The following is a 25,597-nucleotide window of genomic DNA, read 5'->3' on the forward strand; positions in this document are numbered from 1 at the left end:
CGGGCTTGTAGCACCTGGGATTCTGGGGTGACACCTTACACCAGCCCCCCCGCCCCCCAAAGATCATAACTAAGGTAAAAAGCTCACCTCCAGGGCTGGGTTGCATTGAACCCTACCTCGAGGAGATCGGGCCCTGCTGAGGTTACTTGAGGTACAACTTCTCCCGCTGCCTGATGCTCTGTGGCCACAGACACCCCAGGCAGAGTGCAGCACCGGGGACTCACTAGCAAAGACCAGAGCTTGGCTAGGATTTGGAAAGCTCAAGAGTGGGGGGAAGAATTGCACAAGGAAAACCATTAATAGACAAATTAGGCAGTATCAGTAAAATAGTTTTAATTTTAAAATAGTCATTGATGTGAAAACTTCCCAAAGCTGGGAGTAACAGTCTAGAGCCAAGGTTGGGAGGGGGCCAGGCCTCACCCACAGACCAGCTTGAGGCCCCCAAATCCCTCCCTCTTCTCCCTCCCAGAGAGAGGATGGACACAGCTGAAGCAAGCCCTGAGTGAGTCCTCTCCCTCATCCCCCAAGGACCCCTTGAAGGCAACAGCTTGTGCAGAGAACTTGAGGAGAGGAAAGCAGGCAGAAAATAGAAATTAGAAATTAGAAGTTAATAATCCAAATGACCTTCCCCTCCCACCCTCGGAAAACCAACAAAAAACCATTTGTGGGTACGAAATGGGGATAGGAGATGAACACTGATGTAACAGACCTGTCAGCACCCCAGAACAGCCCAGTTTGGGCTGGCCAGAAGAAAGGTCTAGAGCCCCAGCTGCATGTTACATTTGGGAAGTACATACTCTATGAAGAAAAGGGAAAGGTATGAGGCAAGCTGGGGCCAGTCAATGCAGCTAAAAAGTCCGGTGTGCTCTCCCCCTCTCCCGCACAGGGAGCAGAGTGGTGCTGGCCTGAGGGAGGAGGGCTCTGGGGCAGGGTAGGGGGTCTCCCATGGTCCCAGTGTAGCCATGGTAGGAAAGCAAGCAGGCGCCCTAGTTGAGCAGGTTGCCTTGCTCCTGGGCCTGGGTCAGGCTGTCCTTGCGGTGCAGGTGGTGCACCCCCATCCTCTTGGGGCTGCGCTGGGGGCGGCTGGAGTGGGGGAGTGCCCAGGCCCGGCCCTCAGTGTGGGAAGTGACCGGCCCCTCCTCTGTGCCACCATCATTGGGCAGCAGACTCTGACGTTCTTCCTCAGGGCTGATGGGCAGGTTCAGCTCTTCCTCCTCCTCCCTGGAAGGGCCAGGGTCAGCTTCTGTGGGCAGCAAAAGCCCACTCTCACTAGGTGGAGAAGGTGCTGGAACCACCTCATCTCTGTCGGTGGGACTAAGAGCAAAATGGTGCTGCAGGTCAAGGAGCGCATCGCGTCCGAAGGCTGTGCGCTGGGCCACAGCGGCTGGGGGTGGCGTGCGGTCCACAAATGCTCGCTGCCAGCTGGCGAGCAGGTCCTCCTCAGAGCTGGCAGAGCTGGCTGGGGCACTGAGTACTGGGGGAAGAGGGCTGGGCTCATGGTAGGGTGACGCCTGGGCCGAGGCGGGGCTGCTGGGCACTGGGCTGGGGCGGGCCCGCTCACCGCCCTCTTCCACCAGGCTCAAGGAAATGGCCTGGCGTGTAGCGTAAGTGCAGTTGGGCAGGGGGCTGTTGCGGGGGATTCGCACCTTATCCTCAGAGAACTCTATGACCTTGCGGCCAGGATAGAGCGGGTGTGGTGGAGATGGGGTGGGATAGGGACTCAGCTTCTCAAAGGCCGGCAAGGGTGATTCCTCCTCTGGGGAGGCCCCGGCAGTGCCCAGAGAGTGGCATTCTCCATTGGGTTGTGGGGTGGGACTGCCAGGGGCGGGGGGACTGGCAGGTTCACCCAGGCTACCCCCACTCATGTCCACATGCACAAAGACATCCTCAGCCAAGGGGCGCCCGGCACTGCCTGACTGCGCTGAATTGAGCAGGAGAGACTCTGGCTTCTCTAACACTCGGGCGATGACCGATGTGGGGACCACAGCCCCTGGTGCCAGGCTAGGGGCGGGGCCGGGGCTGGCAGCTTCTTGACCACTGTGCAAATGTTTCTGGACCATGTCCTGTAGCTCACAGGGAAGCTGGGGTAAAAGAGCAGAAAAAGGAAAGACACATGAATGCTCCCAACTTCTGAGCAGAAGTAATGGCTACTGCACTGGTCTCACACCAGCCTGGCGCACAGCTTGGCTTCACAGACAAATCGATGCTCCGCAGGGGCGAACGACCTGAAGAGTCAGAGGAACATACCCAGCAGCTGATCCCAGAGCACTAAAGCCCATGATCTCTCCCATGTCCCTTTCCCCCCATCCCAACAGAGGCTTCTGCCCAAACCAGATGGAAGTCTGAGGCACCTGCACTGGCCGGTGGCCTCAAGAACGCCTCCACTCCTTCTATAGACCCTGTGAGCCTTGGGCCTGAGGCTCTAGAGTCTAGAGTTCACCTGCTGCAGTAACACTGTCAGTTCAGCCAAATCCCCTCCATATTCTTATGGTCAACAGCCACCCCCACGTTGGGCATGGGCTCCCAAAAGGGGGCGCCTCTCTCCCTGTGTCTGTTCCAGAAATCCCAGCCAGGCCAGCCCCTGCGCTAGCAATGGTCCCCTGAGCACACATGGAACACCGATCAGTGGCAGAGCTGACTGACTCAAGGGGAGACATGCAGGCGAGGGGCAGGCAAAGCAGAAAGGGGGAGAGGAGGCTGGTGGCCTGTGGTATCAAACCCCAAGGGAGAGGCGTCCCGGGGGCGGGGCTTGCAGCGGCGGGGACAACATTCTGCTCACATCAGCGAACTTGTGGTTGCGGAAGTGGGACTTGTTGCACTTAAGGAGTTGCACAGCCAGGTTGCAGTCCAGCCGGTACCGCTCCTGCAGATACAGGTGGGGGTCACCGGCCAGCCCCGTGCCACGCAGTGTGGCCACTCTGGGGCCAACCCAGCCACAGGCGGGGAGAGCCCTCCAGCGCACATACATTGAGCTCCTCCAGTTTGTTGATGGTGTTCTTGGCGTCCAGCAGCTTATTGGTCAGCTCCACGATCTCCCAATCCAGCGTCTTCCTATCCATCTCCGCCTTCTTGATCTGAGGCACAAAACTCATGTGAACCTCGCCCCCCCACCCTAGCTGGCCTCCCTCCCCTCCGCCTCCCCCCCAGCCCAGAGACACAGGAAGCCACAGGTGCTGGGGCAGCCAAGGCGGACGGAATAGACAGACGATGGACAGACAGAACACCAGCCACCTCTCCTGTTCTCCGGGCTGGCTGTGGGGTGGGGGCTTTCTGAACATGACCTGCTGCCACCAGGGCCAAGAACAGAGACCATATAAGAGTTGCCCCTCGAGGGACTCTACACAGGTCAGGCAGCTGGACCTGAGAAGGAGTAAGTGTACAAATCCAGGGGCCGAAGCCTCTATGTGGAGCACTTTCGAGGCTAGACTAGGAAAAGGGAGGAGGGGTGGGGTGGGGTGGCAGCCGGGGGCGCCTGTGAGATTATCTAGTTGAGTCAGGAGGGAGCAGCGGCCTCAGCAGCAGCCCTCTGATCTTCAGTTCAGGGGCTGGAGTGCCCCCCCAACCCCAAATGGCTTGGGCTTGTTGCCACCACAGCTGAGAAGCCGTGAGTGTTTAGCGGTGACATCAGTCAGGACCTCTGCCAGCACCAAGCACTGGCCCGCAGCTGTCCCCCCAGGAGGGAGGCACTGTACTGAGCGGGCCTCACGTAAGGAGGAGGAAGGCAGTGGGCAGAGATAAACGGCCAGGGCCCCAGCAACCCCAGGTCTCAGCTGAGGAGGAGGCCAGGGCAAGGGAGAAAACACACAAACTCAGACGCAACTGCAAAGATCCAGCTGTGGCTAAGAGAGGCCTGATGGGAGAGGGCGGCAGCGGCGGCGGCGATGCGAGGGGAAGCCAGGAGAGAAGAGAAACAGTGTGAGCACTAAGACAGTCCTGACTCGCACAGCACACTGTGGTCCCCTGCCCGCCCTGTCCCACCCCTTTCCCAAGCCCCAGGGCACAGTGGCACTTCATGGGCAAATCCCAGCTCCCTGCTATGCCATGAGCACAGTGCCAGCCGATGTGCCCCCATGCCCCTCCGCCCCCCAACAGATTACCAGCGTGTGTAGCTTGTCCTCCAATTCCTGGTTGGTCCTCTGAGAAGCCGTGTAGCTGTTCTGAAGCCTGTAGAGGAACACAAGGCAGACCCCTGGGTCGAGATCTACTCTTCAGGCCCTCCTCAACCCCTCCCTGATATGGGATGTGGGGCACATCATTCTCCTCCCAGAGCTTCGGTTTCCCCAAAAGAATCAGATGATCTCTGAGGCCTCTACTGGCTAACCTCCCATGGATGGGGTGGGGTAGGGGGATATATGTGCATGGGCGCCTGGCCCTTCATTTCCACACCTGCGGAACTTGTCCTTAAACTTGTCTAGCTCCTCACGGCTCTGGCCTAGCTCCAGCTCCAAGCAGTCCTGCCCAATCTCCAGCTCGCGCTCCAGGGCCTCAGTGCGCCTGGTGGCCGAAGCCAGGCGCCGACGGAGCTCCTCATTCTCCTGCTGCAAGAGCCTGGCAGGGTGATGGATCAAAGGCAGAGGGGAATCAGCATTAAGACAGGCCAGCCCTGGAGCCCCAGGCTGGGCTCAAGAAGCTTAAAGGAGTAGGGATGACACGAGCATAGGCAAAAGGAGGAGTCTTGAGTCTGGGGCAGCATATTCCATAGGCTTGCTAGCCCTGAGAACATAGCCTGGTTGGGGGCAGTGAGGTGGGGAGGGGGGCAGTGGGGAGCAGAGGGCATGGTAGAATCCACCCCCACCTGTGAAGAAGAATGAGAAGACAGAACTGGTGCGGGGGTAAGACTTCCCAGTCTGTCTCTGGTTACAGCCTAAGCCAGCCGGCCACCAAGCCCTCCAGCTCCGATTTCCCCACTGCACAATCAGGCTGCTCCATTATTAATCTCCTGGAAATCCAGCCTAGCACCGCCCTCCTCTCCAAAGGCCTGATGTAGCTGACAGAAAGGGCTGCGGGGAGGCAGCTGGCACAGGAGGACCAGGAGCCGGGGAAGGGCTCTTTGGCAAGAGCAGGACCCTCTGAGCACCTACCTCCTTGGTTCCAGGTTCTCTTGGAGCCCATGGAACAAAAACTCTCTTCAGAAGGAAATATCCACATCAGGCCTCCTCCCAGAATCCCTAAATACCCCACCTAACCTTCACTTCTCCCTAATCCAATGAAAAGCCCGGTGGTACCAACAGCCTTGCCTGGAGCTAAGAAGGAAGTGCTGAGGCAAGGCAGGCTCTTGGGCAACAGATACTCACTTCATCCTCTCCGCATCAGTCAGGGGTTCCTGGGCACAAAAGAATGGAAACTTGAGGCTCAGCCCTAGGCCACTGGCCCACCCTGCTTGCCCACCCTCCAAAAAGCCCTGGAAAGGGCCATGTATAAAGCCTAAGCAAGCTCACAGAAGTGGGCCCTGGAGAGTTGGAGGCAATCCAGTAACACCTGGACAAGCCTGGATCACCCTTTCCCACGCTAACCAGAAGGTTTGAGAACCTCTTCCAACATTCACCCTTACCCACACCACTTCCAAACCCTCTTGTAATTCTAGAGCAAGTTGCAAATGAGTCCTGGTACCCATGCTACATCTCCCAGGGATAAAGAGAGCCTCCCAGCTGTTCTCTGGGCTCGTAGTGGGGCCCACAGGCATGGCAGAAACCTTCCAGAGAAGTGAAGAAGTAAAACAAGCTACAGTAGGGTTCTGAGCTCTGATAAAGCCCACTTGGCCCCTGGAGGGAAGATGGGGCAGAATCAGGCCCTTCCAGGTCCTCAGAAGGAACCAGAACATGGATGAAGGAGAGCCTCTGGGCTAGTCCTGACTGAGAGCAGTGATGTGTCTTCTCCTTGTCCTGCCTGGAACCTCCTGCCCCATCTTCCCCAAGGCCCCATTCTGGTCATAGCCCAAGAGCCAGAGCTCAGCCAGCCAGAGCAGGGAAACATCAAGAGGCCTGCTCCAAATGGAGGTGACTGCTTCAGAATGCCGATCACAGGCCGGAAAAGAGGTGGGTGGCCTGGACCATGGGCTCTGGAGCCAATGACACCTGCATTTGATCCCATTCTATGACACTCTGCTTGTACTAACCTTGCTAAGCCTTAGTGTCCTCATCTACAAAACCAAGGGAATGCCCACCGGATGGCACCTATCACAGTTCCTGACTTTCTTATTCAATGTTCCCTGAACTAAGACTAGGCAAGTCCCAGCATTCCCACCCTGAACTGGACTACAGCAGGCCCTGGTATGCCTGATGCTCCGCGGGGTCGGAGATCTCGGAGCTCTGCAAACATGCACTATGTGTGGCAACAGGGTGGGCACAAGCAGCCGGGCAAACTGACTGCAACACACATTTCCTCCTGAGAGGAAACCAAATGAGGGAGGAGAGCCTGTTTGGAGACTGTTTCACAGTGGCCTGAAGAAGTCCCATGAGAACCTAACACAGCTCCTGGCAGGGAGTATGTCTTTCACAAGTGTTAGCCAGACCAGGCAAAGATGGAGGAAGGGCCAGACTTCTGGGGACAGCATAGATCAGTTGGTCTGGTGGGAAGAAGCCAGGGCACCACCTCAACCTCCTCCAGAGAGTCCCAGCCTCCAGCATGTGAGGACCTCTCCGTCTGGTGGGCTGCCTCTTGTCAGAAGAACAATACTGCCTGAGAGCACTTCTGCTGAGCCACGAAGACTCTGGGATTCCCTGACAAGGAGTCATGTGCTCACAGCTGTCCTGTGAGCCTGCACTGCTCCCTACCAGCAGTGCTGCTGCTAGGAGCCCCCAGGCACGACACAGCAGCACAACCCCCATGCCCCCGCTCCGGGGCCCAGAAGTCCTCTAAGGTGGGAGAAGTCAGTCAGGCACCCAGCCTCAGGGGCCCGCATCTACCAGCCAGGGTAGGAGTAGGCATCTCCTGACCTCCTGCTCCAGCTGGGATCCTGGACTGTCCAGCCGCAACTCCCGGTGCTCAGGGGGTGCCTTGCGGTACGGTTTCTTAGCAGGGGCCGCACTGGTCATTCTTGGATGTGAGGGGTTCTCAACCTGCTGTGGGGAAGCCAGGAAGGAGGAGGCTCAGAGACAAGAGCAAGAGGCCTCTGGCCAAGGACAGTAAATGGAACATACGTAGGAGCCACCCGGCACACAGGCAGGCCTGGGCCATTGCTGGGGACATCAGAAACCTGGACTCTGGTGGATCCGTGCCCACAGGTCAGGGGAGTGCTGGAGGGGACAAGGGCCCAATGCAACCAGACTAGGGAGGCAGAAGGCAGGGCCCATGGCCTAGGCACCAGGAAGAGAGGCTGTGGCCTAGTAGTAAGACAAGGTATCTAAGAGCAACCCTCTGCTCCCCTCCGTGGCCTTACAAAAAGGCCTTAGAGAGAAAACCCATTCCCTCTGCATCAGTTTCATCTACCCTACACTGGGGATGAGGAGAGCACCAATTTCACAGACCTGTTGTGAAGATTACATAAGCCACTAACCAGTTACGTGGCACTTAGGAAATGTTCCACACGTGTGAGCTCAGAAAAACCCCAAAAAACAGACAAATTCCCCCATCCCGCCAAGTAGCCAGAAAGTAAGGGTTTGAAGATGCTCCCCCAAACCAGGCTCCTCGGAAGGGGGGCATCTCCAAGCTTGAGAGTCCTGGAGGCCAAGACTCTCTGGCCTTCACCACTCTCTCTCTTCACCAGCCCCCCACCACGAGGGGCCACCTGTCTGCCCCTTGGCCTGCCAGCCTCGCCGGAAGGGGACCGAGGCAGGGTGCAGGCCTCCTAGGGACATACCGTCTGATTGTCGGCAGCTCTCTCTGTTCCGCTGTCCTGGAGTTAGCCCTTGGCTCTCTGCATCCCACAGCCCCTCCACTTCCTCTAGCCAACAGCTCCTGAAATTAGAGAAAGGAAGAAAGTGGAAACCAGGTTGTCAGCCACAGGTCTATTGGTGCCCCCGGCCGGCCTACCCAGTCCAGGCCCGGGAAGGCCCCTAGGGAGAGCCAGGCAGAAGCCATGGCCCGGGGATCTGGGGAAAGCAATGGAGGCAGGAGAGAACCAGAGGCACGGGGCTCCTTTCTCCAAGAAAGCACAGTCATAGCCCTAGACGATACACATGCGCATCTTATATGTGCTCGTGGTCTCAACTCACCACATGCCTGATTCTGGAATAGGTCTGGTCCTGTCCTGTCCCTATCCTACCTCACATCTGTCCTGTTCATCTCCCAGGTCTCTCAGAGTCTGGAAATTAAGAGATTTGGGGAACACGGCTTGCAGAAGAGAACACAAGGAAAAAGCCTAGTAGAGACCCACAAGATGCTGGGAAAAGTTCCTGGCCATGTTTCCAGGAGCCCAAATCCTACTTTTGTGTGTAAACGTTGTAAACAGACTTTGCAACAAGGAAAGGGAGACCCAGGAGAGAAAAATCTGAAAAAGCAGCAGTTAGAGCAATGACTGTGCAATCTCAGTAAGGGTGACTATGGCCCACTTCTGTCACTTGCCCCCTCCCAGATCCCTGGCCATGTGTGAATGGCTGTCACAACGGCGGGGAGAGCTATTGGCATCTAGTGGGGAGAAGCCAGGGATGCTGCTGAACCTCCTGCCGTGCACCAGACCACGCCGCACAATGAAGAATCATCAGCACACAACGTTGACAACACCCAGGCGGAGGAACTCCCAGGCAGAAAGCGTGAGTCCAGGGATTTGAGACACTGCCCAGTGTCAGAAGCTACGCTGCTTCTGACACACTGTATGGCCCCAGCTCAGTCCCTCACTGGTCCCTCTTTCACACAGAGGTGGCTGGACTGAGTGACCAGTGAGGTCCCCACAGGTTCCCCACAGGTTCCGGCCGCTGAGCTCTGCCCCCACCTGTAATGAGCTGGGCTGCAGCACGGGGGCAGTAGCCACCACAGGGGCCCATGGAGGCAGTAACCTTAGGTGGCCTTCTGGGCATAAACAACCTTCTGCCGCCTCCCACCGCCATCCTCCTAAATAGAGCTGGGGGCCTAGGGAAGCCTTGCGGGCTAAAGCATGTGTTCCTGCTGTCGGGACATGCCCTGGCCATGACTCCTGTCACATTCCAAAAGAGCCTGGGGCAGGAAGAACAGTGAGGGGGTAGGGAGGGTGGGGAAGCAGGAGTGGCCTCCCTCCTCTGTCTGGGCAGCCTGGTCTCTGGCTTGGGGTTCTAGGGGGAGCTGGGGTATGGCAGCAGGCACGAGCCGCCAACCTCCACCCCTCTGATGAGGAGGCGGACATGTCCCCACAGGGCACGAGCAGCATGCTGTGTCGAGCTGACTCCCTGCGCAGGAATCCGGGCGGGCCCAAAAGGACAGCACATTCCTAGGGTGTGGGGGAGCAAACAAGTCACCCCCGCAGGTTCCCCGGGGCTACCCCTCCTGCGGGCCCTAGGGTGGGAGCTCCTATAGCCTGGGGGAAGGCCCAGAAAGTTCCAAGCCAGCCTGGATAGCTGGGTGCTAATACTCAGAGGCTGTAAGTGTGGGGTACCTGAGTTAGCAAGGGGAACAGCCAGAAACGCAGAGTAAGAGACACAGGGAGCCCAGAACCTCTACAAAATCCAGGGGTGAGGAGGCTCGAGTTGGGCCTGCTCCCTTCCCCATCTGCTCCCCAAGAAGCTGAGTAGTCCCCTTCTCCCTGCAGGTCACGCTGCGGATCCCCTCGATTCTCAGCCTCTTTTCTTCCTTAGCCCTATTCTTACTAATACCCACTCTGGCTTCTAAGCACCAGGACACTAAATGGGTGGCAGGCAGGCAGGCCAGGAGCACAATGATGTGCTCAGGTACCTGGGGATACTAGCTGAAGGACAGCGGCCTTCACTCCATGCCCCGGGGCCTTAGCTCTACCTGTCACACATCCTGGTCATCTTGATGTCAAGTCTCCACTTCCTGGCCTCACATCATATACTCCCAGGACTTTCTGCACCTGATAACCTGGCTTGCTGAGGGACAGTGTGGAAGTGGCTGGCAGGGAGATGGGAGGAGTACTGCAAACGCAGACACTCCGGTATGAATGGAGCCAGCAATCGATCCTGGCCAGAGCATACTCTTTCCATACACACCAGAGCCACGAGGAGGGGAGCCACTCCCAACTGGGGAAGCAGAAGGCAAGGCCCACTAGGGAGACAGTCTGTGAGGGAGCCTGCAGTGTCCCTGACACAAGCCCATGAGGGGAGTCTGTCTCACTCTCACTCCCTGCTTCATGTCAATACCAGTACGTGTTGGGGCCCTAGTTCCAACTCCTGAGAAGTGCTAAGTGCCCCCAGATCCAGCCCACGGCTGGGGGATGGGGGGTGTTAGAGCAGGGAGCCAATTCCAGCACTGAATAGGAATGTGATGGGCCTCACAGGCCACTGTCCTTGACTGGAAGCACAGCAGGGCAGGACAGACCCTGGAGGGAGAGCCATGCCAGGGGTACTGGAGAACAAAGCAAGAAGCAGCTGGACACCAGGCCCACAGCCAGGAGAAGATAAAAGGTGAGCTGCAGTGGCGCCTGGGTGGCTCAGTGGGTTAAGCCTCTGCCTTCAGCTCGGGTCGTGATCTCAGGGTCCTGGGATCTAGCCCCACATCGGGCTCTCTGCTCAGTGGGGAGCCTGCTTCCTCTTCTCTCTCTGCCTGCCTCTCTGCCTACTTGTGATCTCTGTCTGTCAAATAAATAAAATCTTAAGAAAAAAAAAAAAAAAAGTGAGCTGCAAGATAGCAGAGCAGCCCCATCGGCAAGACCCAGACACCAGCTGTGGCCTCCACTGGCCATATCTCCTTTACCCAAAGATTCCCATGTTGTCTTGGCACGTTTCAGTCCAATCCCCTGTCAAGAAGAGGAAGTCCCCAGGAAAAGCAGCTGAATAACTCAGAATGGGATACAGGCCAGAATAAGCAAGCAAACGGCCTTTGGGGTCCCAGCCTCCATCTGCTGAGCTGGCTCCAGGACACCTCCAAGAAAGTGGTCTTTTGGAAGGTCTAGAAATTGACCAAGAAGAAGCCCACTCCCAACCCTCACCCCACACAACCTGAGCTTCAAGGAACTGGGGGCAGAGGACTCAGGACGTGGAGATACCAGATCACAAGCTAGGTTGCACTACGAGAACAACTGAGGCTTAGGTGAAAAACTCTGGCTGACCCAGTCTGGTCTGCAGCCCTGCAGGAACTGCTGAGGGAGACACCCAGAGTAGCCTCCAGAAGGGAAAGTGGCTCTTCTCGAGGCCCCCGCTCCCAAGCTTTAACTCGCCGGTCCTCCTTGGCATAGCATTCATTCTTCACTCACTCAAAACTCTCCTCAGAGGAGATGTGGGCCCTGCTGGGGCGGAGAGGGGGGTGAGAGCTTCCTAATTGCCATGTTGCAATCTGCCAGTCAGTGCAGGCCGCCTGTTGCCGCCTGCCCTGTATTAAATACCTTCTCCCTGATTACAGCCCAAGGGGCACGATTAGCTGCCTCCAGAGAACAAAGTCTACTTTCATTAGAAATGGGACTCAGCACGCACAGCAGACCTGCACTGTGAACCCACTGCACAGCTGAGCAGAGTGTAGTCAGTGGCAGATATAAGGAAAAATGTGTGCTGGATATGGGGCAGTAGCCTTTAATGAAAGGACCAAAAATTTGCCAAGCATCCCTCTTTACCCAGGAGACAGGACTCACACCTGCTCCTTTTTGTAGATAAGTGCCCGGATGTGACCTGCGGCTGCCACCACAGTCAGCAGTCACCACTGCTAGAGATGGAGCAGGGTAAGGAGAAACCTTCAGAATCCAGATTTTCTCCAAACCATATCCTCACTCCCACTCTCTGCAAATACCCACCGTAGGCGACAGCAAGAAGGTTTAAGCCCAAGAGCCCAGGGCACCCTCTCACTTCCTTCTGCCATCTTTTCTGTAGGTCTTCCCAGGGCAAAGCCAAAAGTACAGGAGAGGAGGGGAGGTCTAAGCGTCCAGCTCTCCCCCTGCAGAAGGAGAAGGGAATGAAACCAAAATGCGCGTGGCTCTGTGGCTTTTAACACTTTAGTCTGCCCCACGGAGGTCTCCAGGTGCTCAAGTCCCACACCAGGACCTCACTCCATCCTCCCCGGTTCTCCTGCCTTGCCTTAGAGAGCCCGGCTGCCTCCCCTGCTCCCCACATCACCCACACTCTATAAGAAATTATGGCCCCAACAATTCATCTGGGCTCAGGCCATTCTCAAACCTATGACAATGCCTTTCTACTCATAGGTGTCACTGACTCAAGCAAGTGAGAGACCATCAGGGAAGGGCCACATATCACCACAAAAATCACTACAGCTCTTCATAAGTCACTTGAAGAAAGTCAAACAGAATCACTCATTTAGCAATCGCTATTGCTTTAAGAATGAAAGGAAATCAGCCCTTTTCCAGAACACTCCATTTGTGTTTTATGCTGCCTTAATTCCCCTGTGGAACCCAGCACGATACAAATAAGTAACAAAAATAAACACATGCCTTTCCTAAAGCTGCTCATCAATGGCTAAAACATGAATGTCTGATCACACAGGGCCTAGTGCCTCCTCTGTGGAACTGCCCTCAGCTGTAAGCCCTGGATAGCATCTCTGAACTCCGAAGGCCTGGAGGAAGCTGTGCCTTTGGGGGCAGGGCGTACTCCTGCCATACAAGTCTGGCTGCCTCTCAAGCCTCTGAAATTCAGGGTCTGCATCTGACTGAGGCCAAAGAAACATGAACCATCACCCTGCCAGGGCCAGCCCTGTAGCCAGGCCACCCAGCAGAGGCCCTGGAGATTGCCTGCAAGGAGCGCCCCCCCCCCCCCACAATTAATATAGCCCCTCTCTACCTCGAGTGTCAGTCCCCCCCTGCACGGTGAGCCCATCCCACCAAAGCTGGCTGGGTTCAGCCCTCCCCCTCATTGCCCCCCGGGTGCCCCTCCTGCTTGCTGCCAGCCCCCCATTTCCGGCATGCAGCTGTTCCTGAGGTACATGAGCAAAGCCCTCAGCAATCCTGTGCGCGTGGCAGGCAAGCAGCCAGCAGAGCACGGGGTGGGGTTTGGGCAGGCTCTGCTCTGGGCCGATGACTAGGCTGGGAGATGCCAGTCTGTGCCCAGACCAGCCCTGCTGTCCCTCCAGCAGCCATGCCTGCCACCCCTCTAGGCAAGTACCATCTTACTCTCGGGACACGTTGCCTGCGGCCCTGACCTGGCCCCCTGCCTGCTCTAACTGGCACCAACTGACAGGTTTTTAAAAAGTGGGTGGGAATTGTTCTGCCCCAGAGTAAGCCCGAGGACTCTAAACCAGTGCTGGGGACCTTGGAGAGCTCACCTGGCTCCCACCTGAGCAAATACCTCAAGTCTATCCAGCTGGCCTCTCACTCAAGCAACACCTGACAGGAACAAAGGGGCTGAAGACAACTATTGCTGATGATCCAAGCAATCACCCCTAAATAAAGGCAGGGCCCAAAAGTCCCATGCCCTCGCCTAAGGCAAGGTAAGGGGTGGGAGCCAGCTCTCCGCTGTAGGCCCCTCTTGTTTTCCTGGCCAGAGCCCAGACACCAGACACCCCCACCCCTCAGATGGCTCCTCCCGACTCAGGGTCCCTACACACCAGGCAGCCCCTACACCCTCACACATTTACGCATTCCCACCCCATACAAACAGGAAGCTCCCTGCTTCTCCTTCCTGGCCCAAGGGAAAGAGAGCCCACCCAGAGGGCCTCCGGGTCCCAAGCTGCCCCATACCACACAGACTCCAGAGGCTGGAGCCAGACAGGCTGTCTAAGGAATTACCTTTGCAGAACACCAAGGAGCCCGAGCAATCCACCTTCCTGCTATCCCCAGAGCCCCCTTCTCCTTTCCAACCCTGGAAGGAGCAGGGTATCTGGCAGGAGCTTTATGGCAGGCTCTTCACCAGCTTCCCAGTTTGAAGCCAAGGCCTCTCCCAGGCCCACTGTGGAATCCAAAGCCAGGTCCCGTTTGCTCTGGCGGAGGTGCCCTTCCAGCTCTTCCCGGTTAAAGTCTACCTGAAGCTCTGCAGAGGGAAGGCAGTGGGGGGCCAAAGTCCACCCACTCCACCTACTCGAGCAATGGGTGCCACGAGCTCTATCTCAGGTGACTCCCTAGTTCTGGACTCAAGCTTTCAGCTTCACTCTCTGCCCAGGGAGTTTCCCACAGCCGGGCCACAGTTTTCATCAACCCCCCTACCCCCACACACAACCTTAAGGAGAGAGAACCTTGCAGTTGATCCTAAATGATTATCCTGGGTGAGAATAATGGGGACACCGTGCAATCTTCCCCACTTGACAAAGGGAAGCAACTATCTAGCCGAGAAGAAAACTTCCCTCCCACTCTGGCTCCATCTGTCTCCGAGCTGTGAAACAGAGCATGGTAACCGCGAGATGTTCTCAAACTCCATAATGCTTAAAGCGGACTGAACAGAAACATGCCCCCCTCACCACCACAGCAAGGAGTCTGGGAAGGTGGAGGGACAGCAGTAAGGACAAGAGACAAGGGGAAGAGGCAGCCAGGCTGGCTGGGGGAGGGTGAGGGGTGACTGAGGCACTGCTTGATGGTACCCCCCAGAGCAGGCTAGCTGGCCCAGGTTAGACTCACAGGGTTAGTGTCTTCTCCCCCACCAGCCAGCTCTCCTGGTTAGCACGGTTAGCGACAGACTCATGGCAGACGCCCTCCAGGCACTCCATATAAACAGACAGCTTGGTTGAGAACAGCCCAACTCCGGAGCTGCAAAGAGAGAGCAGAAGGAATGCCAAGCTGCAAGATGCCTGAGGGTACACGCTGCGCTCTTCTGACAGGGCAAGCTCCTCCAGACTTACCACTAGACCCTGGGGGGCCTTCTCCCATCCAAAAATCATGCCAGGCAGAAGTGCAGCATGCCCCCTTGCCAGCCAGTGAGTCCAGCTGGCTGACCCCAGGTGACAGAGCTCTCTGATAGGTCAAGCCGAGGAGAGGAGAGCTGAGGTGGAAGTGGGCACTGCTGCCAGGGGGCAGCTCCCCAGTCTTGCCTTCTCCCTGGACATGGCTGCCAGGCTGCACCATAGCTCTGAAAGCGGGGTTGTCGGAACAAAGTTGGCCACGGCTGCCGCTGCCACCCATTCCAGGGCTGCGCCAGCAGAGCCCACCCTGCCACCTCCCGCGGGCTCCGAGGCAAGGGGCCGGGAGAGGACTGGCACAGGGATCAGAGGCTGCAACAAGAAGCGCATGGAAGGCACCACACAATGGGGCAGTGTGTGACCAGGCCCAAAGCTGGGCCAGCCTTAGGACAGGCCAGGGGATGGCACTTCCCAGGGAGCTGGCCCTAGAGGAGTCCAGAGAGCAAGGATAAAGGCCATGCTGCAGCCAGGCTCCTCACACTCCCAACAGCAACCATTCCACCCACTCAGAAGGAGCAGTGCCCAGAGACTAGTGTTCCCATCACAGCAAGCCCAAGAACAGGAGAAAAATCTCTCCAGAAGCCTCCAGAACCACCCAAGTGAAGTAACCCACTCTGGCTTAGAGATCACAAGGGAAATGGAGCCATAGTAGTAAGGTCCCAGAAAACCCACAAAATGTGACCCCTGGAGCGGCAGGAGAGGAGAGCACAGCAAATGCAGCAGCAAATACTGAGCAAATACTGCTTGTGCTCACAGAGGAGGGCTGCATGTTGGCAAGGAAAAAACAGAAGGATTCCCCTTCTGTCTGGAAAGCCCTGTGGATGACATGACTCAGGGTAGAGGGAAAACAGCGACCTGACACCACAGAGGGGCCTGGCCCTTCTCCCAAGCCTAGGTTAATCATTCCCAACTGCCTACTCCCAGGGCTCCCTGTAATACTCTGACAACAACCGCAGAGCCCAAGAGGCCAAGGCCTGACCCCAGAGAGGGAGATAATCACCGAGGAGAGAACATCTCTTCCTATAGCTCTGACCTCTTCCCTAGACTGCTAAGAATGCATGCCCATTGACAGGCTCCCTTCAGAATTCTCACTAACAAATAAAACCAAAAAACACCGGCTGGGTCTGGTTTGCTTTCAAAACAGAGCAGCAAGTAACCTAGGTAATCCAAGGTTTCAGAAAGCAGGAACTGTCTCTATGTTGAGAAATCAGGTAAGTTTACTCTTTTCCTGGCCTCAGAGCACAGAAGCACGGAGGGAAGAAATGCATGTGAGACGGAAGCGATGGTGCCCACACCATGTTTAGAACCATCCCGATTCCCACTCAGGGCACTCCTGGGGGGTAACCTCATTGCAGCATAAAAAACCACCCCTCAGAGACAACCAGCATGACTGCTGTGGCAAGAACCTCTAGTAAAGACTCTCCATCCCTCCCAAGAAGCCAGGCCCGGAGGAAGCCCCTTAGTTGGGAAGGAAGCTCCAACAGGGGCTACTCAACCCCAGGGAAGTGTTAGATGAGCAGAGCAAGTTGAAGAACAACATGTACTACTACTGAGTTGTGTTTATTTTACAAGAGATACATGAGGAGGAATGTCTAGAAGCAACACGAAAATGATTAGAAGGAAACAGGAGAGCTCCCTGTCTTTGGGAAAGGAGTTTAGACAGGGGCAGTGGGGGAAGAAAGGGAGGGTCTTTTTACTTTTCCTTTTGCATGTTTCTGTATGGCAGGCATTTTATGCAAGGACACATATTATGCTTATGATGAAAACAGAATTCCTGGACAAATGGGACAAAAGCCCTCCATCCATGCTGTGCTTTACCATCCCAGAAGTGCTTTCCCTTCCACTGTATGTCCCTTGATCCTTGTAGCCTAGTAAGGCCCACAGAACAGGTGGTGTTCTCCCATTCTGAAGGGACAGAGAAGACAAGTGATTTGCCCAAGACCACAGAAAGAACTGGGGTAGAAGCCTCCTCTAGGGAGCAACAGGAAAGTCCTAATGATTCTGCCCTGATGTAAAGCCCTCTGAGGCTTCTAGACTGAAGTCCCCCCGGGCTTACCTGGGAAGGTGCAGAGGCCTGTTTAGTACCCCAAATGATAAACCCTACTATCCTACTGTTAGCTGAAAGAAGCACACAGTGAAGCCAGCACAGCCTAGACTGTCTTCCTGGTCCCTGCCCTCAGGGAGAACCCCCCACCACACACACACAGTTCACAGGAAAAGCATAGAGCTCTTCACAAATGGAAGGCCATGTCCTTCCCAGCTTCTAAAGGTCACCTCGCAGAGAGCTGGCACTTATGAAACAGTAACTAACAAAGAGGTCCCACTCTCACACTCATGGTCATCCAGGAAGGCTCAGCCCCTTTGAAGCCTAAACATACACAGCACAACCCAGTCCTGCTGCCTCACCCCAATCTCCTCTCCAACTGGCTGAACATAAGAAGCAGCTTACCAGCCCTGCCAAGACGCCACCGGCAAAGATATGCCACATCGCAATGTGCACTCCCACACTGAGGGACAAGGGGCAGAGCCCAGGGAAAACGCCATCATGTCACTCTCAGCTACTGGTCTCGTCCTTTTGACTCATGTAGGCATTAACAAGGTTGTAGTAGGCCCTGGCTATGAGCAGAAGCCCACCCAGACAATGAGCACTACGGCCAGGAAAGCAAGCAGGTTATGGAGCAATCAGAGGAACTTAGTAACAAAGACGATGCCAGCAGCCAGACTTGTTAAAAGATGGTGATTGGCAAAAAATACACTGGTGTGAGATTCACCTCTGCTTTTAACCTCTTCTGCTGGCTTAGGGATGTGTTACTAGAACATATGAAAGCTAAAGAGGGAAACCGCTGAGCCAAGTACCTGGAAGATCACTGAACCGCATTAACTCCACAATAATTAGTAATGCTACTGCTAATCCTATCACCTTTTGTTTATGCAGGACCTTGTTTCCTAAGAGTTCAAAGGAGAGAACCTATCTGCTTTCCTTTCAAGAAGGACCGGTCTGGGTCACACAGTAAGCGGGAATTGCTCAGCACCTACCATGGAGGGCCTCTAAGAAGCTTCCAGAAATAAAAGATCTTGCCGGAAGTTGCGGGGAGGGGAAGACAGGTTAATAGCCACTTGCATTACAGTTTGGTACATGCTTTGAGAGCCCAGAGGAGAAGCGGCTGGCTGGGGCAGGGGTTCAAGGACCAGACAAGAAGGCTGCCCTCTGAAAAACTCAAACACATCTTCCTCATCTGGACTATAAACTCAAACTGGAGCACCAGCTGGCATTATATAATTAAGAAGTCTAGACTTCTGGAAACACATTCCTTGGGTGTTTGTTGGGAACTGGTGCCCTAAGAACCACCCCCATCAATTACACTAAAAACAAAAAGGCAAAGAAGGGACAGTGAACTCCCAGCTACCAGCCCTATTTCTGGGGAGTAGCTGTGTTAGGCCTGGTTCTGCAACAGAAGATCATGAAAGCCCTAAGAAAACTAGGGCCAAGAAGTCTGGCTTCCCGAATGCTTAGATATGTTCTATCAGCTTCATCCAACAGTTTTCAATCCATAAAACACCAGGGAACATGAATCCTCAAACACCCCCACTCAGTCATCCATAGCCTGAACTACATTACAAATCTACCACCTACCCACCCCCATCTCTACCCACCAAGGTCACCACCATCCTCACATAAAGGGGATCCATCAAAGGAGTCACTGCAACACAAAAGAAGGGGCAAAACATCAACTATTCTGCACTGATGATGTCCCTAGCCTCAGCCTTTATATTGCTTTGCTATGCTATAGAGAGACTCCCAATTTTACTTCCACCTCAAAAATGCTCCTGGCAGAAATCAAAAGTGTTATTCTAGCTTGAATAAAATAAAGTCTTTTCTTACCCATTGTGTTTTCCAAAATGGAATTCATTTACTAAACAAATATTAACTGAGTATCCTTCGTATGACAGGCACCATGCTACACGCCATGAACTCATTATCTCTAATGCTTGATACTCCTACAAAAAAGATAATGTGACCCTCACTGTACAGCCACAAGACCAAGAGTCCTACTTAAGCCAGTTGTCCAAAGTCACGCTGTTGTTTTAAGTCGCAGAATCAAGATTTCAACCAGGTCAGCCTCACTCCAAAATCAGACTCTATCACACGGCTCACCTCACTCCCAACTCCCCACCCCTTCAGCCTCATCCCATGATCAGGGAGGGTCTCTCCTCTACAGAGAGTCAGCTAAATGAAAGAGGCCAACAAGTAAACAGAGAAATCACCATACAATATGATAAATGCCAAAAACACAACGTGCTATGGGTGCCAAGAGGAAGAAAGGAAAGTGGGGAAGACTTCTCATGGGAGGTAACAGACCAGTGGGGTCCTAGGGGACAAGCAGAGTTTCAGAGAAGGGGGCAACCACGAAGAGTAAAATGCACAAGCGAAGAAGAAAGTAAATAGATGGCCGCAGCATGTTCAGAAGCAGTGAGAAATTCAGGAGCAATGAAGAACAGGGCAGATAAAGTGGGTGACAACAACTCAGACTAGAGGGTTGAGCTGGGACCAATTGGTAAACAACCTTTCTGCACTCTGAGCTAGAGCGTGGACTGTGTCCTGAACAAGGGAGAAACCATGGCATTTTTATGGGAAGAGACAGTGTTTTTCATTGGAAGACATTTCTCACAACAGCTTGCGAGACAGACTGGAGAGGGGAGAGACTGCCCATCACATTTCATGCATTCTATATACCGCACCGCATCACAAAGTGCCGATTCAGTGCCTTGTACTATCCCAAAGGGTAGAATACAATAATGACTCAGACATGGTCCCTATTGTCAGGGCACTAACAGTCTTGGGACAGTCAGACAAGTAAACAGACAACTACAATGCAGCCTAAGCGTCAACACAGAGGCACAAAGGAAAGGCACAAAAGGAGTGGGGAACCCCAATTAAGGGACATTTAAACCAAGACCTAAAGGACAAAGCAGGGGGGGTTCCTGGCTGGCTCAGGCTCAGTTGGTAGAGTCCGACTTCATCTTGGGGTTGTAGTTCAAGCCCCATGTTGGGTGTAGAGATTACTTAAAGTCTTTACAACAAACAAATAAATAAATAAATAAAGGACAAAGAGGTAGGTTAGAGTGGAGGGGGCGTAGAAATTACTTAAAGATAAAGTCTTTACAATAAATAAATAAAGGACAAAGAGGTAGGTTAGAGCGGAGGGGGCAGCGCATTCCAAACAGCAGGGCCAGCAAGCTCAAAGGCCCAGAAGCTAGACAGGATAAGTTCACAGAGCTGCTAATCCACAGGGCGCCTCAGTGGCTCAGTTGGTTGGGCAGCTGCTTTTGGCTCAGGTCATGATCCTGCCGTCCTGGGATGGAGCCTAACGTCGGGCTCCCTGCTCAGTGGGGTAGTCTGCTTCTCCCTTTCCCTAAGACCCTTCCCTCACTTGTGCTCTCTCACTCACTCTTTCTCTTTCAAATAAATAAATAAAATCTAAAAAAAAAAAAAAAAAAGAAAAAGAAGAGGCTGAATCCCGGTGAGAAATGAAGGCCGGGTTTACCCAGAGGTCCTTGACGCTTAGAATATGGTGGTGAGGAAAAGGTGAAGGGATTAGATGCAAAGAATACTCTCGAATAAGAGGTGTTAAGAGAAGAAATGGACTTTGAGAACAACAAAACCAGAACAGTAAAGGCAGGGAACTGACTCCAAATCCATCAGCCGTCACCCTGCAGCTCAAGCTTTTGCTAAGAAGAGACCTGAATTCAGTAAGTCTGATGACTTCTACCAAAACACAAAGGTGTACTTCACGGAGAATACACGTTTCAGCACGCTGACTGCAGCACAAATCGAGATAAAGGATGTCATCCGGACAAAGGAGGCTCCTGGCTTAATGGTGGAGGGGAAAAGACACTGATAGATACTAACTTTCAAAATTTCACGTGCACACTGATAGATACTAACTTTCAAAATTTCACGTGCCACAACAAGTAGACAAAGGTCATTCGAGGGCTGACTGGGAATTCCCAGAAAAAGCCTTAAATCCTGAGCCCCCCATTCCCCAGAAATCTGCTCAGACATCAGGCGCGTGCCTACTCTGATGGCAAGGTAGAGTCATTTACTAAAGAAAAATATGGGCCCTGCGGGCATGTTAAACAGACAGGACGTGACTCAGAAGCAGGGGAAGAGTGATCCTTAAGTGCAGAGCAAGGAAAGCCTGTCAATCAAAAGTCTGCCCCAAGGCTGCGCGTGGGATTCCTGGCTGGCTAAAGACAAAGAGAATGGCCAGCAAGCACTTGCAAAGCTCCAAGCCAGGACTGTCCTTGACCACAGGAGCTGTTTTCCACTTTCCCCTCAAGCTGGTGGGGCTGACACTGGTTAAAACGCCACCTGTTTTGTTTTTTGTGTGTAGTTTGCTACCTGCTCTTTTTAAAATAAAGATGCCATCAAGATTGTCTATGAATTTAACCCTGTGGCTACTTCAGCGGCTCCTGTCAGTAATGAAAGTCAGAAATGAGCCTTTTATTTACGTCTTCATTAATACATCCCCCCCTTTAAGGTAAGCTAAGAGTAGATTCTCGTTGTCAGCCTGCTCACCCAACCCAGGTCCAAGGTTTTCTAAAGGGCAATCACCAGGCTGAATCATGGAGAGTCCAGATTTGGCTAAGAGGGCAGTGGGCTCCCTCCCACAGTCCCTGTACCAGTTTTTATATCTGAGAAGGAGAGAGCTGTGATGAAGAGCTCAGGTCCTAAAACATATTTTTAAATAAATCAAAAAAGTTTACTACAATCTAACCATTATGACAAACAAATAAGAGATATAAATTGCCACTAGTCATATTTAGTAAAGAGTTATTTTCATACCAAATAAAAAAAAAAAAAAAGGATGCTCAATTGCTGAAGCCAGATAATCTGGGTTCAAATCTCAGCTCTGCCCCTTACTAGCTGGATGACCTTGAGCAAATTAACCACTCTGTCCTCTACTCATCTGTAAAATGGAGACAATGAAAGTATTGCTTCGTAGGTTTGTTATAAAAATTAAATCAGTTAATACATTTAAGGCACTTACAAAAGTGCCAGACACACAGAAGATGCTCATTGCGCACTTCTCTTGTTAAAGCTCAACTGCAACGGCAACTCTAAAACCTCACAACTTCAAAAAGGAAATCATGGGCATTTTAACATCACTTTAAATAGTTTAATGAAGATGTTTTCACTACATGCAAAATCCACATTATTCAAAACCTGTGCTGCATCTCTCTAACAACAAGACAGAAGCTCAAACCAGTACAGGGCCGCCAGAGACACCTACTACAATGATGAAGTCAGTGCTGAGATCTGACCAGCACAATAACAACAAATACATATTAAGTGTCAGTCACTGTTCTAAACACATTTATTTAACCCTCACAACAACCTTATGAGACGGGTACTCTTACCATAAGAAAGCTAAGGCAAAAAGAGCTGTACAATTTCTAAAGGTCACAGAGCTACAAATGGCAAAGCCAGAATTTGTACAAAGAATTCTGGCTCCTGAGTCATTATTTTCTGTGTGCCCCCCACACTCTCCTGGCTGATCACAACTCTAAGGGGGGAGTCCACAAACTGTCTTCAGAAAGAGAAAACTCCCAATCTTCCAGAGTCACAGCTAAGTAACATCAGCTTTTCTGATACCTGAAGGTATTGAAGCTGGCCTAGTGAGAGTGATTTGGTCTGTCTATAGCAAGCCTTTTGGAGGGGGGTGGCACAGGCAGGGAGCAGGAATAGTTCGTGCGGAGTCCTAGAACAAACTAGACCTCCCAATCCAATCATGCAGAAATGTCAGTCATGAAATGAGCTTCTGTAAAAAGTCTGTACCCAACTATGGCTTGGGCATAACCACAGGGCATCAAAGGAAGTGAGGACCATATTCAGCACACTTTATGGCTCCAGACCCCTTCTCTTTTCTCTAACCCTAAATCCACTGTATTTTTTTTTTTTTTAAGATTTTACTTATTTATTTGACAGAGAGAGAGATCACAAGTAGGCAGAGAGGCAGTCAGAGAGAGAGGGGGAAGCAGGCTCCCTGTTGAGCAGAGAAACTCATGCTGGTCTCGATCCCAGGACCCTGATATCATGACCTAAGCCAAAGGCAGAGGCTTAATCCACTGAGTCACCCAGGCACCCCATAAATCCACTATCTCCTAAACCATGTTTAGTTTGACTAGTGAAACTGTTTTTAAATGTGGTTCGAAGGGGAGAATACAAAGGAAGAGAAGAAAGCTATTAGAAAAATTCTACAATCCTTTCTTTCCATCACCACACTGATCCAGACCGTAAAGCAGTTCCCAAGTATCAGGGATCTCAGGGACAGAGGGTGATACAATAAACATTCCCAGAGCCTTACACGAGTCAATGCAACTGATACCTTACTGTAAACTGCTCTGGGTTTCTTCCCGATAACCTCAGCCTGCTTTTCCTCCTCTACTGACTCCATCTACCCACCAAAGCACAACCCCAAAGAAAAACTAATGAGCCCTTCTTACCAAAAGAAAGCTCAAAAGAAGCACACCTGCTGCAAGAGTCAATTCAGGAGTTGGTGATAGCACGATCAGACTTTTTCTGACTCCCCCTGTTCCAACCCTCACTCACAAATCTCTACTTCAGGTAGGATGCCAAACTGAAGATGGGGAGACCGAAAAAGATACAGTGAACATGTAGGAAACTGCTTGTGGCAGGGATGTTAAAGCACTTTTGGCCTCATCTCTAGGCCCCTGACCGTGTTCACTTGTACAGGTAAAGACACACAAGGCTCAATGCTACACCCAATTCTCAAAAATCAGTGTGTAATCTAAGCAGAACACTAACTTAGGAACCACAGGCAAAGGGCAACCTCTATAGATGAAAGCCCTTTTCAGATTAAATGTTTTTCAGTATCACTCTGAGCCTATGCATCCTGCTGCAGGGAGCATGCCAGCCTGTCATTGGAGGCCACCTTACCCGCTCTGGGGTTGAGCTCGGGCAAGTCGCTACCTCTTCTTTCCAAGCAGGTATTGTGATTTCTTCCAGTCCCTGGGGCCCCTGAGTCTTCAGCTGAAATTGGGGCAGATGCTATAGGAACTCTGGAAAGGCTGATCTAAGTCTGCAGAAGGGTCATCTGACGCTTTAGTTCCCTCCATACCGCACCTGCCCAGCATCCTCCAGGTCTCGTTTCTCTTCCCCTCTTCCCCACTATCCTCCAACACGTGAGAGACCTCTTTCCTACTGGCCCAGTACAGTCGGGCCTCGGCCACAAACTCCAGGGTTCTTGACTCTTCGGTTTAGAAATTCTCCTCCAATTCGCGACTGCTTCCCTAGGGCCTGTACACCTACTTGTGCATCCCCCGCCCCGGGCCCCTCCCCCAGGGCCGCCGCGGGATCCTAGGCCCCCTCCTCTCCGCCCCATCTCCCTCTTTTTTTTTTTTTTTCTTCTTCCAGCATCCCATTTCCTCTTCTTAACCCCGAAGCTAGTCCCTCCTCCGCCCCTACTCCGCGATACTGTCCCCACGATCCTCCCCAACTCTAGCCTCCCGGCCGACTACAATCCCACAACAAACTTTCCGCCGCTGCCCGCTGCCTTCACGCCGCCATCTTGCCGCGGGGCAGGCCGGGTAGTGGCCGCGGCCGCGGGAATCCCCACGCACCGGGCGCTTCGCGTCATCGGGGCGTGGCTAAGGGCGTGGTTTCGGGTTGGGGAATTAGGGCACGGGGTGATTGGGGAAAGGTGGGGATATCCTAAGAGTAGGGTTTGGAGGCCTGGCCGCTGGAGAAGGAAGGAGGTGTCAGGGGTAGGGCAAGAGCTGGAAGAGTTCCAGAGCTGAACAGAAAGATTCTGGTCCTAAAAAAAAAAAAAAAAAAGAAAGAAAGAAAGAGCGAAAGAACGAAAGAAAGAGGAAGGAGAAAAGGGAAGGGAAGAGGAGGGAAGAAGAAAGGAAGAAAACAAAATAATATAGTGGAATAGTGCCAGCACTGGTTCCCTGTCATCGAAAGGATAAAAGCAGCTTCTCAGTTTGCCACGTAGCGGTTCGTGTGACCCACCCGCTTCCACCTTCACCAGACTAATTTTCCACCTCTCCGAGAGATTTCAGGTTCCCAATCGTCCTGTATTTTCAGGCCACCGGCCCTCAAAATGTCCAAGCCTTCTCCTCCCCTTTTATAGTCAATTCTTGTGTGTCCTTCAGCCCTCAGCTCGAAATGTCACCTCCTCCAGAAAACCTTCCCCAGGCCCCAAGACTGGACTTGGTGCTCCTTTTGCTGGGCATCTCTAGCCACTCGCACGTAACTTCACTGCAGTTATCCTATGCTATAATTATTTACTTAAATAGTGCACCCCTCACTAAGCTGCTGTTCCTTCAGGGCAAAAACTGTGTCCAACTGCATGTTCATATTCCCTAGCAGGTGCCTGGAACATAGTAAATGCTTAATGGATAAATATCATGGCATCCTTCCAATGCATGGAGAATACTCAGGGCTTTTAAGTTTGTTGTTCCCTGTGCCTGGAAAGTTCTTCCTTCAGATATTCACTCCCATTAGAGTCTCTGCTCAAATGTCACTATGTTAGAGAGAAGCCTTTCCTGGGCACTCTGTCAAAAACAGCAGCCCTAGTCATTCGCTCTTACCCTGCTTTAATGTTTCCTTTTACATGAATGTTTCCTTTTGTATCATTATCTGATATATGTTTATTCAGCATCTCCCACTATAGTGCAAACTCTAGAGATCTAGGACTTTTTCTCATTCATCTCTGTA

At 53.0% G+C, this 25,597-nt stretch overlaps 1 protein-coding gene across 8 annotated transcripts; it reads right to left on the reverse strand.

Moving 5' to 3' along the window:
• Positions 1–318: 318 nt before the first annotated feature.
• On the reverse strand, positions 319–24,490 carry TJAP1 (tight junction associated protein 1). 8 transcript variants are annotated; one of them, XM_059400384.1, is made up of 12 exons: positions 24,409–24,490; positions 23,813–23,905; positions 14,573–14,701; positions 7,799–7,896; positions 6,936–7,061; positions 5,295–5,323; positions 4,387–4,548; positions 4,098–4,164; positions 3,821–3,850; positions 2,967–3,074; positions 2,780–2,863; positions 319–2,081 (listed from the first exon to the last, which is right to left on the reverse strand). In XM_059400384.1, the coding sequence occupies exons 5-12, from the start codon at positions 7,032–7,034 to the stop codon at positions 987–989; spliced, it is 1,674 nt and encodes a 557-aa protein (XP_059256367.1). In that variant the 5' UTR covers positions 7,035–7,061; positions 7,799–7,896; positions 14,573–14,701; positions 23,813–23,905; positions 24,409–24,490; the 3' UTR covers positions 319–986. The 8 variants fall into 8 exon arrangements, with proteins under 8 accessions (XP_059256367.1, XP_059256373.1, XP_059256366.1 ...); XM_059400390.1 differs by lacking the exon at positions 14,573–14,701 and having other exon boundaries at positions 6,936–7,058; XM_059400383.1 differs by lacking the exon at positions 14,573–14,701.
• Between the last annotated feature and the right edge of the window lie 1,107 nt (positions 24,491–25,597).

Source organism: Mustela nigripes, chromosome 5, assembly GCF_022355385.1.
Source record: "Mustela nigripes isolate SB6536 chromosome 5, MUSNIG.SB6536, whole genome shotgun sequence".
NCBI classification, from domain to species: domain Eukaryota; kingdom Metazoa; phylum Chordata; class Mammalia; order Carnivora; family Mustelidae; genus Mustela; species Mustela nigripes.